General features: G+C 39.7%; 1 protein-coding gene across 1 annotated transcript in view; it reads left to right on the top strand.

Annotated features, from left to right (window-relative positions):
• Positions 1-2,764: 2,764 nt before the first annotated feature.
• SYNJ2BP (synaptojanin 2 binding protein) overlaps positions 2,765-19,865 on the top strand; it is a 43,912-nt gene continuing 26,811 nt past the window's right edge. The window contains exon 1 of the mRNA XM_090271068.1: positions 2,765-2,940. Within this exon, the coding sequence (XP_090127194.1) occupies positions 2,877-2,940 (64 nt within the window). The 5' untranslated portion in view covers positions 2,765-2,876. The remainder of the gene's footprint in view (positions 2,941-19,865) is intronic.

Genomic DNA, 19,865 nt, shown 5'->3' with positions numbered 1-19,865 from the left:
TCCCGATATCCATTCTCACTTTTTAATTTACAATAGTAATCCTGATTTTTGTTTTAGCTGGCACATCTCCATACCACTAAAATATAACATATCCTAGGCCTTCTTTATAGGTAAGTAAGCATTCCGCAGCTTCTCACACATATCTCTGGGATCAAAAGGAGGAAGATTGTTGTCACCAAACACAGATGATTGGGAAAATGTAGCTAGATAACTATGCAAATAAGTTGGAGATAGACCTATAACTAGATTACCCTTAGTTAATCACACCCTGAGTTAAGTAGTTAATCACGTTAGATTGTGAACCTGGATTAACCAGTAATGAAGAAATGGGGGAAAAGGAGAGGGGAAGGGGAGCTAATTGCATTAGGGAGGGGGAGCTAATCACATTAGTATAAAATCAGTTTACTTTGTCTACTTCAGGAGTGCATGTCCCTGGCCGGCTGTGCAACCAACTCCACAGACTTGTGAATAAACGCCTGGCTTTGCTGCTGAAGTCCTATGTCCTGGTCTTTTATTGTGAGCATTTATCACAACACTAATGAGAAATAAGAAGTGTGTGAAATTTCCAAGAGGTCTTCCTAAAGGTATGGAGTGAAACTTTCTTTGCCTTTTCCTCACTGCTTTCCATCTTAACCATTTTGGACCATGAAGCAAAGGGAATACTCTGGTTCGGGGGCTGGAGAGAGGACAGAAAGCTGGAAGGAACCTGGGACCCAGTGACTGAGGAGCCTTGATATCAGGCCTGAACTATTGATTACCAGAATCCTTTAATATGAGAGAAATAAACTTCCATCTCAGCCTGTTGCATATAGAATTAAGTGTGCCTCTCTGCACTGGTGCTCCTCCATGATCTGTTTCTAGCCTACTTTTTCAGTACCACTCATTCTGCTTTTTTCACTCATAGACTCGGTTGTGTTAGTTATTCCCTGAATATCCCATCACTATTCTGATTCCATAATTTTTCTCAGTTGTTTTCTCTGAGTGGCAATCCCTATATCCTCTGTTTTCTTCCTTCCTACATATTAAAGTTTCCTCATTGTTAAATAAATTTACCTACATTAAGATACAAAGATAATTTATATGCCTAATCTGTCACTCCACTTATTGCCAGTATTTCTTGAACTTATTTGCTGACTTTTCCTTTTACTGACCTATGTGTTTCCCTTAAAGCTGTGTGCTCCTGTGAAAAGGGCCACCTTCCAAGGTACAGAGTAGTGATTTCCCCATCAATGATCCACAAGATACTTTTTTCTCCAAATTTCTTCATTGATAACTTTATTGATTTTCTTTTCCTATTTCTATTTGATCTTTTCTCTCTTGATATTCGAATGTCTCTTACTTATACTTCAGTTTTTCCACTGAACATCCTATGCTTTGATGATCATTTTATTCACTCATTCAGCTAACATATGTTGAGGAAGGTTGGATGTGAGAGGTGGTGGGAATCTGAGTTTGACATCCTTTCAACAACCTTTTAAAGACCTATTATTATGCCCTTTTTCAGATGGAGGAAACCCAGGAGATAATTATGTTACCTGCTCAAAGCTAGACAACTGGAAGAAGATAAAATTTAACTTGAGATCAAGCCTTCTAAGGTTATCCTCTGTGTTCTTTTCCACTATTCCATATTAACTTCTCTCAGGATTAGCAAATAAAAGACTTTCCTGAGGAAGCTACCTCTTTCTTGTTTTGTTTGGTAAACACGGTAGGTAGCTTCTGTTTTAATTACTTAATCTGAATTTGAATGCCTTATTTGGAACTGCTCTTTTCAGTCCTTTAGAGCTCCCCCCACCCACCCCCCAACTCCTGTAGTCTAATTCCAGGTCATTTTCCACATTTAAGTCACCTTCTTGGTTCTTAAGGCTTGTGAGTTTTTGACCCTTGAAGGCTCCTTCAAGCCGTGTTTTGGAATTCTACCTCAAGTCAGGAAGGCTGGGCTGAAGTCACAGCTAGTTCACTCACTAACTAGTCTTACCGTAGGGACTTTTTGTTTTAAAGATGGAATTTTCCCTTTTACTAAAAGGAAGAGACCTTTATTCCTCTTCCCTTTTATTTATTTTTTAAACTTCAAAATTGGTGACACTTTATTTTTTAAATTTAAAAAGTTTCTTTCCATCACCATTTATCATACCTCCCTTCCTAAAGGATTTTCTTGAACAAACCTGTAATCATAAATCCTTCCACTGCCCCTTTTGTATGTATACAGGCGCCTTGCTCCAAACTGTAAGTACCTGCTTATCATAGAGACAGAAATTTTATTTTTTGCTTTGTATAATGGCAAGTAACAAACACAAATGGCAACGCAAAGGGTGACTTACCGAAGGATGCACAGCTAACGCTGTTAACTTCTCTTACATGAAAACATGCATGTCATGGATTGTATTTGCTTGGCTACATAAAAGGGTGAGGTTTCTGTCTTTGCAATCGCTTTAACAGATTGCCTGAGACGCCCAGCCTAGTATGGTTTAATGCTTACTGAACAATAGAGCTCTCCTAGCTCTCCTTTTTTTCATTTCTACATTTGTGGAGACTTTCTGAAGTGGTGGCAAATTTTATTTTTAATTTTTTCTCGACACTATGAATTTACTTATTTCTCTCACTTTTACTATCCCTTCATCCCCCAACCCCCAACAGGAGTTTGCTCCTTGCTCACCTAACGCTTTGCCCGGAGAACCGGACGAGATAACGCAATGAGTCCGAGGCCAGAACTACGATTACCAGAATTCCTGGCGCTCCCAGCGCTCTTGGCTTCCGTTTCCGGTCCAGGAGCTGCTAAAACCGCGAGTCCCGTGTTTCGGTCGCTCCGCTGCGATTGATTCACCTTCACCTGTGGAAGCCGTAGTCGACCAGGTGGAAAACCAGACAGGCAGTAAAACATGAACGGAAGAGTGGATTATGGGATCACTGAGGAAGAGATCAATCTTACCAGGGGACCCTCAGGTATGTGTGGAACAGGTCATCTCCGGGAATAGGATACTTGAGGTGTAATTGCGGAGCAGACACCTCTTCTGCTGAGCCAGAATCTTTTGGTCTCTGAGGAGCAGGCCCCAAACCTAGAGGTTTCCTATAACGCTTTTGAGCACGTAGAATATATTAGCCAGACATGGACCTGAGGAATCCAATCTCGTTTTTTTGAGTTGGATTACCGCATGCATTATAGTCAAGACGGGTTTCTTTCTGATAATGGTACCGGAAAATCCCGGGGTTGAAAGCCTGCTTTTAACCTGCTCGCCGCGAACAACACACCCCTCCTTCCACTGCCTGGTCTATACCTGTTCCTATGAGAGACTATTCAGTAAAAATGGGAGTGTAAATGGTGTATACTATAAATGAACAGCCGTTTTCTTGGTGCTAGTATCCCTTCCTTCCCTCCTTCCTTTCTTTTCTGGAATTTTATTTAGTGTCAGCTAGAATTTAAAAGCAGAAAGAAACCTTAGAGAACTATTACAGAAGTTCCCAAATCTGATTCTACCTCAAAATTACCCGGGGTTTTGCTTAAAAACAACAACAGCAAAAGTTAATTCTTAGGTCCCATCTCTAGGAATTTGGATTCAATGCAGGTGTTTTATTATTTGGATGGGTTTTTTTCCTCTCTCTCTTTTTTTTTTTTAATACAAGCACATCATGCTTCTGGATTGCCCACACTTTTCTGTTTCTTGATATGAATAGTGGTTCCCTGATTCTTATACTGCCAAATCCTCACTTGCCCCTACTGTCCTCTCCCTGCTGCCTCCCCCTCCCCCGTGGTCTTTACTCACTGGGCTGTTACCATTACTATGTGCCACCAGCCTTGAATTTTGTTGCCTTTCTTTTATACCTGTCTAGTGTATCGATTCAGAGCTTCAGCTTTGGGGTTATGTAGGTCCAAATCTGGTATCTAATTTCCTACTAGTTCTTTGATATATATTCTTTGACCAACTTTGCTGATGAAAGCCTTAGTTTCTGGTCCATAAAATATGCATGATAATAGAATACACTCGATAGGGTTATGAGAATGAAGTGAGTCAACTATGTAAAACATGTAGAACATTTCCTGACACATGGTACGAACTATGTAGGTATTTACGATTTCTGTTATTGTTAATAGACAGATGGTTAGATTAGCACAGTAAATCCCACTAAATACTGTTATTCCAAGAGTCTCCAATAAGTCATCCAGTACCATGAGCTCTATCTCTGAAATGTTTCTGTGAGCCTTCCAATCCTTTCTGTCCCCATCGCTACTACCTAGAACAGTCCATCGTCTTTTCTAACTTGGAATTTTGCAGTAGCTTGACCACCACTTGTAGATTATTCTCCATAAAATATGGCTTTCAGAATCATTCATACTTTGCCTTCTTTCTTGTTATAAAAATTGGAAGTTGATGTTATTGATTTTTGAAGCTAACATGGAAAATTATTAAACCAAAATTTGTTTTTCTGTTTTTCATTTATTGATGCTTGTTCTTCTCTTAGGGCCCATTAAAACAATCGTAATTCCTTTTCTGAATGTCCTGCAAATATTTAAAGGCAGGCATCTAGTTGTTCTGCTTCTATTTTGTTTCTTCCTCCTATAACCTAAGTACCCCTAGCTATTACATTTGCTCTTGTGTGATGTGATTTAAGGTTTGATTCTTGTCTCTTAGGAATTTAACATACTTTGACATAGGCCTTTGGCTTTGGTATCCAACAGTATTTCCAGGATTCCTGACTAGAGCAAACCAGAACTCTGATATAATTTTGCATGTTCTAGTCACTAAATATTTTTAAAGTTCAGTATAGTATCTCTTCACCTTTTTTGGTATTTCCCTAACAGTGTTGCTTAATGTTTAGCTCACCATTCACTAAAATTTTGTGCTCATCTTTCAGACACCTAAAGTTCATTATCTTTGAATTATTGGGTTAGGACAAGCTTCAAGGGACTAATTAAGAAGAATAATTCTATCTAGCTAATAACATTTCACCCAAAAGTAGTTTAATTTCTGTATTGTATGTTTATTTATTCAAAATGAATGGATTTATTCACTGGGTGACTTCTTTAATTTTCCTAAGTATGTTCATGTCTTACTCATATAAGTTGATAAACTTAGGAAAGTAGAGCCACAAATTTTGGATTAAATTTAGATTAAAACAGTTATCTTAAGTTTGGGTGGTTCAGTTAACAGGAAAGCGTATCAAGTTTCTGTTCATCACCTCCCAGAGTCTGGTAGTGGTACTCCCAAGAAGTATTACAATCTAATTCACCTTTTCTTCACTGTGTCATCATGAAGACACACAGGGAAGAAGTCAGTTATCACCACTAGAAACTTCCAGTGATTTTGGTAGTCCCATAGAGATCTTCCTTTCTGTAGAAGAACTATGAAAATCCTCTAGTTCTCAGTGTGCATTTCTCTTTGTAGGCGGTATTGCTACTCTTTGTCTGTGTACAACTTCCTATGCAGGGACTTGATAGTTCAATCAAGTAACTGCAAGAGTGTATATACCTTTGCTTTTTTGTGTCAGTGTTCTGTCAGGGGCAAGAGTCTTGGATATTTCCAGTGTTTGGGTCCATTTTGCAAGGCATATGAACTGTTCTGTCTAATCTTGCTTACTGCAAAGGAAATAAATCTTAGGACAATTAGAACAAAGAAGCTCAGCATGCATTTTGGCTTCTCCTGTACCAGCTTCCTCAACTGTGTAAGAAGAGGCTTAGGCCAGATGACTTTGGAGGTTTCTTCCACGTCTAAGAGTATTCTCTGGCCCATTTCACGTTTTATTTTATGATGCCTGCCATTTTAGACTGACAGTGTGTGCTGGAAGAATTGTCAGAGGCAGTGGTCACAATCTCATATACCTTCAGTGTTGTGAAGAGTTTACATTGTTATGCTTTATGGAACATTCTCTCTTTTCTGTCTATGGGAGTTCAACTTGATTATAGTCTCTAAGCCTCTCACTTTTCCCTTTATCAAAAATTGAGAGTTCTGAATGTTGGAGGGACTCGGTTACTCTAAGAAGTATGACAAGAATCCAATCTAGCTTTTTCTTTTTCACTGTAACAGGTAGAGATTAGCCATAAAGAAACCCTACTGTACATTGGGTATTAGAGTTAGGACTCCTGTTCAGGCCTGTGGCCTCAATGGGTTTCAGCAAATTGATCCTGATATATTTTTAAGAGGAAAGAAAATCACTCTTTTTCTAATTTCTTTGAAAGAGTTGCAGAGGATAAATGGGTGAATATAATGTGCTAATGAATAATTAGGCAAGTATTATCTTTCTGGCACTGTGCTAGTTACTTTATATGTGTATTAACTCATTAAATTTTCACAGCAACTGAGGAGTAAGTGATTAATCCACATTATTAGATGAGAGATTAAGGATTTGCCCAAATTCTAAGAGCCAGGAATTTAACCCAGATCTGTTGATTCTACTATTTCATATGCTACTACCTCCTAGTATAGTAGCCATGTCTAGAGAGTTGTCTGCCAGTCTTTCTTCTGATCTTTATTTTGTTATATCATGCCTTATTCCCAGAAGGATTTGAGGCATCTTAAATGACTTACACAATCCATAGTGGAAAATTTTTATAGTTTGCTGTTGATAGAGCTGAGGGCATGTCAAGACAAGAACCTAAAAACAAGAAACCTCATTAAGTTGAAGCATGTAAGCTGCCACTGACTTGTCATGTGCTTCGTGTTTAATCCTTACACTGTTGCTAACAGTTTTCTGATCTATTCCTTCATGTACCAAATAGATCTGAGACTAAACTACTATATCCTTGCCCTATTTTCTCTGGATTACATGAAACCTAGCCCTCATGGAAATTACATTTCAGTAGAGACATGGCATTCTCATGTAAAAAGTTAAATCTCAGTGCAAATGTATATATAATGGGAGGGCAAAGGAAGTATATAGGGGAGTGTGTTCATCTGACCCTGTGATGGAAAAGTTCAAGGAATGGAGCCATTGATAAGAGCCAGATTAATCAATTACAGGAAGGTAGAACTTATGTTGGCTTTATAGACACTCTTTAGATTAGTGTGAGGAACAGGGATGGGTATAACTTAAGCAGTAATAGAGAAAAGAAAGTAAATTTAAGCATATTCTGAACTCAGCGAGTAAACCAGCCTGGAAGAAGGAGATTGAAAGGAGACGCGAGGTTGCTTGAGTTAGGTAGAGACTGGATTATGAAAAGTTCTCAATGTTACTGTGGAAACTTAATCTTTCTTTAAGGTTTCATCTTGATTCTTTCCCCTTCCTATTCAGTGGTTAAGACTGAATTCAAGAGTCATCACCTCCAAGAACCCCTCCAGACCCAGACTAGATATCCTCTTATTATGAATATCATACACATCTTTTTGAGTGCTTATCATGTATTACCACACTAAGCACTTTGTCTCATCTACTCCCAAAAAGGAAGTAATGGTTATTATTCCATTTTACAAATGAGAAAACTTAGACTCTCACATCACACAACTCATTTTTTTATATTTCATTTAAATTATATTTTATTGTTTATGCTATTACAGTTCTAATTTTTCCCCCTCTGTCTTCCTCCACCCAGACCACCCCACTCTCTCAGGCAATCCCCACAACATTGTCCATGTCCATTGGCCATGCATATATATTCCTTGGCTACTGTATTCCCTATGCTGTCCTTTATATCCCCATGAGTATTCTCTAACAACCAATTTGTCCCTGTTAATCCCTTCACCTTTTTCACCCATCCCCCTGAGCCCCCATCCCATCTGGCAACCATCAAAACATTCTTTGTATCTAGGATTCTGTTTCTGTTCTGCTTGTTCATTTGTTTTGTTTTTTAGATTCAATTATTGGTAGATATGTATTTATTGCCACTTTATTGTTCATATTTTTATCTTCTTAAGACCTTTTAACATTTCATGTAATACTGGTTTGGTGGTGATGAATTCCTTTAGCTTTTTCTTGTCTGGGAAGCTTTTTATCTGTCTTTTGATTTTAAATGTTATCTTTGCTGGGTAGAGTAATCTTGGTTGTAGTTCCTTGCTTTTCATCACTTTGAATATTCCTTGCCAATCCCTATGAGCCTGCAAAGTTTCTTTTGAGAAATCAGCTGGCAGTCTTATGGGAGCTCCCTTGTAGCTCACTAACTGCTTTTCTCTTGCTACTTTTAAGATTCTTTCGTTGTCTTTATCCTTTGGCATTTTAATTATGATATGTCTTGGTGTGGGCCTCTTTGGGTTCATCTTGTTTGGGACTTGTATGTCTATTTCCTTCACTAAGTTAGGGAAGTTTTTTCATTATTTTTTCAAATAGGTTTTCAATTTTTTGCTCTCTCTCTTCTGGCACCCCCATGATGTGAATGTTGGTATGCTTGAAGTTGTCCCAGAAGTTCCTCATACTATCCTCATTTTTCTGGATTCTTTTTTCTTCTTGCTGTTCTGATTGGATATCTTTTGCTTTTCTATATTCCAAATCGCTGATTTGATTCTCAGCTTTATCCACTCTACTGTGGATTTCCTGTAAATTGTTCTTCATTTCAGTTAATGTATTCTTCATTACTGACTGGTTCTTTTTTAAGGTTTCCATGTCCTTTTACATGCTATTGAAGTTCTCTCTGAGTTAATCTGCTCTTCCCCTAAATTCATTAAGCTTCCTTGTAACAAATGTTTTGAACTCTGTGAGTAGATTATTTACCTCCATTTTGTATAGTTCTTTTTCTGGAGTTTTGTTCTATTCTTTCATTTGGGCCATGTTTCTTTGTCTCTCCCTGTGTTTGTTTCTATGTATTAGGTAGAGCTGCTATGACTCCCTGGCTTGGTATTGTGGCCTAATGTAGTAGGTGTCCTGTAGGTTTCAGTGGCATAGCCTTCCCTATCAGCTAACATGGGTTCTTGAGATATGCCCACCGTGTGGGCTGTGTACAGCCTTCTCTTGTAGTTGAGCTTTAATTACTGTTGGCAGGTCAATAGGAGGAATTTATCCAGGCTGATCAGCTGCAAGGGCTGGCTATGACCACTGACCACCAATCTCCAATCACTGTGGAGCATCACCTGTGCAGGGCCCACCCAAAAGAACAGAACTTATTTCAGCAGGGCTGTGGTGCCTGTTGAGTCTACCTCTTCAGTTTGTTGCTTGTGGAGGTAGTTGGGTGATGGTACTCCGATGTGGTCTCTCCACTGGGTGCACAGGTTCTGGCGCCTCCCAGGAGGTATAGGCCAAAATCAGCCATCAGCTGTGTTTTGTCTAGGGCCACCTGGCATGAGCTACAAAGTGATACAGACAGCTGCTACTTTTGTTGTGTGTGGAGGTACCCAAGGAAGGCCAAGCTGTGAACCAAGATCAGCTGCTGCTAGTGCTGGGCCTGGGGCCACTTAGCAAGAAGTACAGGGCTTGCTGAGGCCAGATGGTGCTTGTTTGAGAGAATTTAGGAAAATCTGAAGTATGAGCCAAGACCAACCACTGGAAACAGCTCAGGTGGGCCCAAAATTGGGTGGGGATGGAACCTCAGGGAATCACCAGGGTGGGGCCAACATTGTGAACCAGGTTGATGGCGTCTCAGATATGGTACCCACCTGTCAGTGCTGTGGAGGAAGGGCTCAGAAAAGCAACAAATGGCCTCTGCCAACACTTCTATTTGGGAGAAAGCTTCCCCCCAGCACTTGCGCTGATGCCAGACACTTCAGTTTCTCCCCTGACACCTCTGATGCCTTTCAAGCTGTTGCCCCTCACTGGAGCTGAGAGGGAGTGAGTCCAGATAAGTTGTACATAGGTCCTTTAAAAGGAACTGCCTGGGATTCCAGCAGTTTCTGTCCTTCACAACTTCAGTTTCCACTGGTTTTTATAGCCAGAAGTTATGGGAACTTCTCTTCCTGGCACTGGAACCCTGGGCTGGGAGGCCTGATGTGGGGCTGGAACCTCTCACGCCCGAGATAATCCCTCCTGGTTTTTATTCACCACCCATGTGTGGGACCAGCCTGTTCTATGATTCTGCCCCTCCTACCAATCTTGATGTGGTTTCTTCTTTAATTCCACAGTTGTAAGACTTCTATTCAGCTTGATTTTCAGTGGTTCCAAATAATGGTTATTCTGTAGTTTAGTTGTAATTTTGATGTGGTTGTGCAAGGAGGTGAGCCTTGTTTACCTATGCCTCCATCTTGACTGAAGTTGTCCCACAACTCTTTAGGTGGCAGAGTTAAGAATTGGATTCCAGGTCTTCGTGACTTAAAAATTGAGGCTCTGAACCATCACAGAAAGTTTTATTTTTATCCTTTTGCTACTACAGGACTCTGTGCATATCCCTATCTGAGTGTTTATTTTTATATTTACCTCCTTACTTGTGTCTCCTCCTCCCTCTACTTCACTCTGAGCTCTTCTGATTCAAAGGATATATATTTCATCCCTTGTTTTCCTAACACCTTGCCCAGTATTTGACAAAAGGTGGTCAGCAAATGTTTATGAAATGACTAGGCATGTTGTTAAGAAAACTGAACCAGTAACATGGTCTGTTTCAGCTTTCAAAAAAGTCATAAATGAGGTTCTCCATAAATACAATTTAAGACTGAAAGAATTAGTTTGGACATAATGTCATAATGGATAGGAAACTAATACCAGAAACAAGGAGCTGGATGGAATAGATGGCAAACCAAATAGAGAGAAAATTGCTTCAAGGATCAGTCTTATTAAGATTTTTTTTTTTTCAAGGACATCCTTAAAAATAACTATAAAGTGTTAAATATCTAGGGATTACTTTGAAGTAGTAGAAAGGCAAGCTGATAGGTGCTCGATTGTAAAATCATTTTGTAAAGCCATGTGACTAGGCAGCAAAGTAGCTATACCTGAATAAAAGCAACATTATTGCCCTTACTGGTGTGCATCAGTGGGATGGATGTCATCCTGCAAACTGAAAGGTTGCTGGTTCGATTCCCTTTCCAGGCACATGCCTGGGTTGTGGGTTCTGTCCTGATCAGGGTACATGCAAGAGGTAACCAATTAATGTTTCTCGCACATGGATATTTCTCTTCCTCTCTTTCTTCCTCCCTTCCCCTCTATCTAAAAATAAATAAATAAAATCTTGAAAAAAACAATAAAAGAAACATTATTGAGGAGGAAATTTATACTTAGATTATGAGTCAGAACAAACGTGGTCTTGGGAGTCTCAAATGAAGGAAAGCTGTTTTTAAAAATATTCATTTAGTGTTTATTATGATTAGAAATCACAATAAATTAGAATAAAAATTTTAAATGGTCCCTATTTTTAATAATATTTCAGTTCAATAGGAGGGTTATTATGATAGACATCTGTTAAGTAACTTCAAGAGGTAGAATAATGAAAGAGCTATGAATCTTCATCAGGTATATTGTGTTCCTTGATGAGTCAGAGTCAATGAACCATGTCAGGCAAAAGTCCCAAGAAAATATTAAGTGCCTTAGGAAGTCTTTTGGAAAGAAATTAGATAATGTCATTTTCTCCTTGTACAAAACTAATGAATATACATTCTGCAGTTTACCATATGTTGGGCAAGAAGAGGTAGAGTAAGAGAAAGTTGAAAAGGGCATTGGGGAGGGTACAGGTTGTAATAGGCAAAAATGAAGAGACTGAAACATTTCAAAAGAAGGGGAGCCAAAAGAGACATGATGCACAGTAGTAGAGGCCAGGCATTTACATTCAGGCTTGAACAAGGGCTTATTCTGGAATGAGAGAATAAGAAAGCCTAAGTTGATATTTGAAAGAGAAGTTCGGGAGCAAATAAAAAGAGACCCCAGTGCACATCCTGGCAGGTACTGCCTGAAACATCTTTGGTAGGCCATATTTTTTGTTGCCCCCATCAAATGAAGCACTGGAATGGGGAGAGATTGACCATGGACATAATATATTTTTATTGTTTCACCATCTTTCTGTTACTTTGAGGTGAAAAATTTTCCCTTTCTGTGTTTGTCAGTGCATTTTTGCTACTGTCTTTTGGGAGAGGTAAAAAAATAACGAAGTGACGGCCTGCGAGCCAAGTGTCGCTGGTTTGATTCCCAGTCAGGGCACATGTCTGGGTTGCGTGCCAGGTCCCCAGTTCGGGGCGTGTGAGAGGCAACCACACATTGATGTTTCCCTCTCTTTCTCCCTCCCTTCCCCTCACTCTGAAAGTAAATAAATAAAATCTAAAAAATAATAATAATAAAAGCTAACAATAGAAAATATATTTAAAAAAAAATGACAAGTGACGTATTTCATCTTTGGATCATAGAGTTTCTCCAAGGAATATATAATAGTTTGGGGCCAAAAGATGCCTATTCATTTAACCTCTGGACTCATTCATTTGACTTACTGCAATCCAGAGTCAGACCTCGGTTCTCGAACATTTCTCATCTCCAACCAATTTGGTTTTTGACAAAGTCTTTCACAGAAAAATGTCTTCGTTGTGGAACAAAACGTTGGTTCTTGACCTGACAACCCTTTCATGCTGATACCTGTACTATCAGTCATGTGCCTTTCAGTTTTTGAACAAACTGCTTCTCAAACAGCCTTCCCTAATGAATTAGGCTTGAGAACCGAGATTCCATTGTATTGACCAATGACTGTAGGGCAAGTTTCTGTGCTAGACACTGTGGATGCAAAAGAGAATTGAATTTTAATACAATAGCAGTGAGCAGCAGAACATAGTAATTAAGAGCCACAATGCCTGAGTTACTAGCTTTGTGATGTTGGGGAAGTTACCTCACTCAATTAAAAAAAAAAAAGAATAAATTTGGGGGGGTGGGTTGGGTGGGGGAGAGAAATTAGGGGAAAAGGGGACAACTAATTGAAAAACCAAAATAAAAAAAAAATTTTTGTTATTTTATTTTTATTTATTTATTTTTAAGTATATTTTATTGATTATGTTGTTATAGTAGTTTCAATGTTTTTCCCCTTTGCTCTCCTCCACCCAGTACCCCCCTTCCCTCCAGCAATCCCACCCTCCTTAGTTCCTGTCCATGGGTTGTGCATATATGTTCTTTGGCTTCATCCTTTCCTATATTATTATTAACATCCCCCTGTCTATTTTGTACCAACTGATTATGCTTCTTAATCCCTGCATGATATCCCCATTTCTCCCCCTCCACCCTCCCAGCTGTTAACCCTAAATGATCCCCAGACCTATGATTCTGTTCCTATTGTGGTTTGATTAGTTGGATTTTGTTTTTATTTTTTAGATTCAGTTTTTGATAGTTGTGAGTTTGTTGTCATTTTAATGTTCATAGTTTTTATCTTATTTTTCTTAAGTAAGTCCCTTTACATTTCATATAATAATAGCTTGGTGATAATGAACTCCTTTAGCGTTACCTTGTCTGGGAAGCACTTCCTCTGCCCTTCCATTCCAAATGATAGCTTTGCTGGATAGAGTAATCTTGGTTGCAGGTTGCCTTTCATTGCATTGAATACTGCTTGCCAGTCTCTTCTTGCCTGCAGTGTCCTCTGAGAAATAAGCTGAGAGTCCTATTGGCATCCCTCTGTAGGCAACTCTCCGCCTCTCTCTTGCTGCCCCCAGGGCTCTTTATCTTTCACCTTTGGCATCTCAATCATGATGCGTCCTGGTGTGGTCCCCTCTGGGTCCAGCTCGCCTGGGACCCTTCGTGCTTCCCGGACCTGTACGTCCATCTCCTTCACAAAATTTGGAGTTTTCCTCATTTTTTTCAATTCTTGCTTCCTCATTCTGCACTGATTGACTGTTTTTTTCTTATGTTCCAAATCATTGATCTGAACCCCGGTTTCCTTCCCTTCATCATTGGTTTTGTGTGGATTTTCCTTCATTTCACTTAGCATAGCCTTCACTTCTTCCCTTATGCATTTGCCATACTCAAGCATATCTGTCAAGCCTGTGAGCATCTTTATCACCAGTGTTTTGAATTATGCGTCTGTTAGGTTGTCTGTCTTCTCATCTGTTAGGTTGTCTGTCTCCTCGTTGCTTAGTTCTCCTACTGGAACCTTGATCCGTTTCCCCTTTTGGGCCATAATTCTCTGTCTCCTTATTCTAACAGGCTCCTGTGTTTGTTTGCCTCTGCGTCTCAGATAGAGCTGTGGCTCCTGTTATGTTGTAAGGGGCAGAGCCTTGGGGATTCCTCAGTACAGGATAACCTGTTTCACCATGTTGTGGTGCTGTGTGTGGGGGAGGGGTCCGAGAGGGAACAATGCCACCCACCCAGCACTTGCCCCCTCCTCCCCCAGGCACTTCTCCCATCTCTGCACTGGACCACTGCCCCTCCAGCTGCCGCCCTGGCCGTCGCCCTCAGAGTGGGTGGGTCTGCGGACGCTCCAGGACCGCTGGGGCCTTCCAAACAAGCGGACTCCATTGAGACCGGCAGTCTCTGCCTCCACCCCAAACCCCACCGGTCCGCACTGTCAGAAGCAATGAGGCTTGACCTTCTACGGTGCTGGGACCACGAGCCTCGAGATCTGGTGAGGAGCTGGGAAAGCTCCCCAGGTGTCCCTCCTGACTTTTTAAAACGTGTGACTATGCTTTTCCAGTGTCCTGCTGCTGCCGCCACTGTTGCTGCCACCACACCGCGTCCTCTCCACCCCAGCTCCACCCTTCCTACCTGTCTGGATGAGTATTTCTTCCTTATATCTTTGTTTGCTGGACTTCCATGTAGTTTGATTTTCTGGAACTTCTTGTTGTTTCTAGCTTTGAGGTAGTTGTATTCCTTCTTAGTTGTGGAGGGAGACGCAGCGTGTCCGTTTACGCCTCCATCTTGGCTGAAAGTCTCTTAAAAATTTTTTTTTAGCTAAAAAACATGAGAGGATTAATAAAACCTACTCATGGAGTTGGAAAAGTTAAATGTTTTTTGTTTTGTTTTGCAAATACTTTTATAGTGTTGACTCTGTACGGGCATTGTTCTAAGCATTTTACCAAAAGGTAATGAATTTAATTAATTTTACAGAGCTTAAATGGTGCCTATTGCTGTTGTTGTGTAGAGAATAGACTTAAGTAGGGCAGGAGCTGATATTTTTAGGAAAGGTAGAGTAACTTTGTCATAGGAATTTTAAGGACATTGGGCTTCCTCTTCTATATCCCCCCTCCTTTTATGGCCTCTTTTTCAGATTATGAAAAAGCCTGCTGGAGGCTCACAGAGACTTTTTTAACCTTGCTAGATTTCCGCAGATATAGACATTTTAGGAATTCCTGGCATAGGTGTTCTTTTAATACCGTTAACAGTCATTTCACACCAAGTGAGGTTTGTATATATACTGGGTATGAGGGGCGACCCCCCAAAACACCAAAATTTATTTATTTAAAATTGTGTATTTTTTCTTACACTTTTAAACTTCCATCACCTTCAGAGTACTCTCCATTTGACGTGCTACACCCATCAAGACATTTTTTCCACTGCTTGAAACAGTATTTGAACTTCCTGATTTTGATGCCTTTTAGTGCTTTTTCCGTTTTTTGTTTCACCTCTTTGACACCGGCAAAATGTTTCCCTTTGTGGACTTTTTCCATCCAGGGAAACAACCAAAAAAGTTGCTTTGGGCAAGAATAGGTGAATAGGGAGGGTGGGGTATGGGAGTCATGCTGGTTTTGGTCAAAAACTGCTGAGCCCTCAGCATGGTGTGGGCAGGTGCGTTTGTAAATCACCCATCAGGAAATGGGCAACTGAGTTGAAAGAGTCTTCAGAAAAAATACACTGAGTTGAATGCAGCCTCTTACAACAACACCAGCTGGTACACTGATACAGATGGGTTCCTAGAACACTCACTTAGTCGGGGAAGCCTGTACTACAAGGGGCCTGCCCTCCAGAAGATAATTGCTGTTTTTTGGGTGTCCCTCCCAACCCATACTGTATGGGCACAGGAGTACAAAAACTTAAAAATGAACAAACATCTACTTATACATGGCTGTTTATAGGAACTTTATCTATAATTGGGACTAATTTTAATGAAGTATGTTTATTTTAGCCATAGAGTAAAAAAGCATTTTGTATTCCTGGTATTGGTGATTTATAAATTCTATTTTTCTGAATTAATTCTTTCAAAGAACCATCTTTTGGCTTCGTTAAATTTTTTTCTATTTATTGATTCCATACTGATTTTTGCTATTTTCTGCCTTTCATTCCCCTTGGGTCTAATGTACTCTTCTAGCTTCTTAAGATAGAAATTTAGATATTATACCTTTTTGTTTCCTTTCTGTAGTGAGAATAAAGCTGTAAATGTTTTTGTTGACTGCATCCCACAGTTTTTAATATATCATGATATCATTGTCATTTAACTAAAATCTTTTCTCTTTTCAATTTTATCTTTAACTAATAGGTTATTTGTTTTCCAAACATTTAGGGATTTTAAATTGTGTCTTCTGAAAATTCATATGTTGAAGCCCTAACCGCTATTGTGTATTTGGAGATAGGACTCTTACAAAAGTAATTAAAGTTCACTGAAGTTATATAAGGTTGAGTATCTGACTCTATAGAGTCACTGACCTTATAGAAAGAGGCCCACATGCACAAAGAAATTATAAGAGCACACAGGAAGGTGGTGGCCTCCTACAAGTCAAGAGAAGAGGGCTCAGAATGATTACTTTGCTGGTACCTTGATCTTGGCTTCCCAGTCCTCCAGAACAGAAGTTCTGTTTTTTACACCCCCCAGTCTGTGATAATTTGTTATGGCAGCCCAAGAAGACTAATACAGTCATTTTCACTGGTTTCTCTTCAATTCTTTTTTTTTTTTTAATTTATGGAGACTTACTGTATGGACCAGCCTGCAGTCGGTCTTTGTGAACCTTACCTGTGCACTAGAAAAGAATGTTTATTCTTAGTTGTTGACTGTGTTGTTCTGTAAAAGGTAAATTAAGTCAAGTTGGTTCTTGGTGTTCAAGCATTCTATGTTTTTACTGATTTTTCTGTTTATTCTATCAATTACTGAGAAAGAAGTGTTGAAATCTACAACTATCATTTTTTATTTGCTCTTTTCTCATTTTAGTTTGCTTCATTGATATTCAGTTTCTGTTATTGAATGCGTTCATACTTAGTTTTTTAATTCCTTCTTGATGAATTACATCCTTTTTTATTAGCAGATGTCTCTTTTTATCCCTTGCAAGATTCCTTATTCTGAAGTCTACTTTCTGTGATGTTAATAGGTCCAATTAGCTGCTTAATATATCTGTGTCCATCCTTTTATTTTTAATTTGTATTTACCCATTGATTTATGATTTCTGGGATTATTCATTTCTTCATATAGTTACAGGTTCCTGTTCAATTTTTTTTTCTTTTGCCTGAAGAATTTTATTTAACATTTATTATAGCGTAGATCTGCTTTCAACAAATTCTTCCAGCTTTTATTTTTCTGAAAAGGTGTTTATTATGCCCTACTTTTTGAAAGCTCTATTCACTGGATATAGAAATCTAAGTAAACTTTTATTTTTATTTTAGCATTTGAAAGATGATGTTTGACTTATGGCTTGCATAGTTTTTGAGAAGTCTATTGTCATTCTTATCTTTATTCCTTGTTTGTAATTCCTTCTTTTTCTTCTACTTTTAAGATTTCCTGTTTATACCTGGTTTTGACAATGTGATTATGATATGCCTTGCTGTTGTTTTCTTTTGTGTTTATCCTGATTGGAGTTTGTTGAGCTTCTGGGATCTACTTGTTTATGTTTTTCATCAAATTTGAGCCAATTGTTTCTTCAAATATTTTAATGTTTTCCTTTTTCTTTTTCTGGAACTCAAGTAACATATATATTAAACCACTTGCTATTATTGCATATGTTTTTCTTCTTCACTTACCTCGGGTCCACCATCTCGAGCTCTCTGTCAGTTGACTTGGAGGTCAACCGGAGAATCGCCAGGGCAGCCACAGTTATGGCCAAACTGAACCGGCGAGTGTTGAACAATTCCAGCCTCTCTGAGAAAACCAGACTGCGCATCTACCAAGCCTGCGTACTCAGCACTCTCCTCTATGGCAGCGAGACGTGGACCACCTACGCAAGGCACGAAAGGAAACTCAACAGCTTCCACATGAGGTGCCTGCTACGCGTCCTGCATGTCGCCTGGCAGGATAAGGTTCCCAACACCGAGGTGCTGAAGCGAGCCAACATGAGCAGTTTGCATGCAGTTCTTAGTGAGAGACGCCTCAGGTGGCTCGGCCATGTCAGAAGAATGGATGCAGGCCGTATTCCCAAAGACCTCCTCTACGGCGAGCTAGCAGAAGGCCAGAGGATGACAGGGTGCCCAAAACTGCGGTTCAAAGACATCTGCAAAAAGGACATGACACAATGCTCCATCAATCTCAACACATGGGAAGTTCAAGCAGACGACCGCCTAGCCTGGAGGCTCGCGGTCAGGCAAGGTACATCACGCGCAGAGGCTGCGCGCAACGAGGAGGCGGTCCAGAAAAGATCGAGGCGGAAGCAGCGTCAACAGCAGCAACAACAGCCATCTGCCTTCACCTGTAACAAGTGCGGCAGGGATTGTCACTCCCGAGTCAGACTGCACAGCCATTCTCGGCGGTGCAGATAGACTCTCAGGAAGCTACGCCATTGTCTCTCGAGACGGACGGCTGCCGATGACTTTTCTGTTTTTTTAAACTTTCATTGAATTTATTAAGGTGATGTTTAATAAAGTTATATAGGTTTCAAGTGTACAATTCTATAATGCATCATCTGTATATTGTATTGTGTGTTCACCACCCCAAGTCAAGTCTCCTTCTGTTTATTCCCCATTATACCCTCTTCTATCTTTCCCTATCCCGCTTTCCCTCTGGTAATCACCATACTGTTGTCTGTGTCGTCTGTTCTTTATCTATGAGTCTATTTCTATTTTGTCAGTTTATTCTGTTCGTTAGAGTCCACATATGGGTGAAATCATATGGTACTTGTCTTTCTCTGACTAGCTAATTTCATTTAGTATAATACTCTTCAGGTCTGTCCATGCTGTTGCAAAGGATAAGAATTTCTTCTTTTTTACTACTTAGTAGAGTAATTTATTGTGCAAATGTACCTCAGCTTTTTTATCCACTCTTCTCCTTGTGGGCACTTGGGCTGCTTCCAAACCTTGGCTATTGTAAATAACACTACAGTGAATATGGGTGTGCTTATATTCTTTCAAATTATTGTTTTGGACTTCTTTGGATATTGTCCCAGAAGTGGAATTGCTCGGTCATAAGGCAGTTCCATTTTTAATTTATTTAAAATACCCATCCATAGATATGTTTATTGATTTTCAGAGAGAAAGTAAGGAGGTGGGGAGAGCGAGAGAGAGATAAACGTTAATCAGTTGTCTCCCATACACACCCCGACCAGGGATCAGACCACAGCTTAGGAATGTGCCCTAACTGGAAACTGAACCTGCAACATTTTAGTGTAGGGATGATGTTCCAAAGAGCTGAGCCATGTGGCCAGGGTCATATTTTAATTTTTGGCAGTAACTCCATACTGCTTTCCACAGTAGCTGCACCAGTCTGCATTCCCACAACAGTGCATGAGGGTTCCCTTTTCTCCACATCTTTGTCATCACTTGTTTTTGATATATTGATGATAGCCATTCTGATAAGATGAGGTGATAATATCTCATTGTGGCTTTAATTTGCATTTCTCTGATGATTAGTGACATTGTGCATCTTTTCATATGTCTGTTGGCTATCTGATCTATAAGTCTTCTGTTCAGGTCTTGTGCTCATTTTTTAATTGGATTTTTTTTTTTTGGTGTTGACTTCCTTAAGTTCTTTATAAATTTTGGGTATTAACCCCCGCCCCTTTAAAGTGTATTTTATTGATTATGCAATTACAGTTGTCCCAATTTTTCCCCTTTGATCCTTTCAGCTGGTACCCCCTTTCAATCAGCAATCCCTGCCTTATTTCATGTACATGGGTTGTGCATGTAAGTTCTTTGGCTTCACCCTTTCCTATATTATTCTTAACACCCCCCTGTATTTTGTACCAACCGATTATGCTTCTTAGTCCCTGCACCATTTC

Source organism: Furipterus horrens, unplaced genomic scaffold (assembly GCF_987537825.1).
Source record: "Furipterus horrens unplaced genomic scaffold, mFurHor1.1.pri manual_scaffold_3, whole genome shotgun sequence".
In the NCBI taxonomy this organism is placed as follows: domain Eukaryota; kingdom Metazoa; phylum Chordata; class Mammalia; order Chiroptera; family Furipteridae; genus Furipterus; species Furipterus horrens.
Note: the sequence above shows the minus strand (reverse complement) of the source record. Positions and strands in the feature narration are given on the sequence as shown.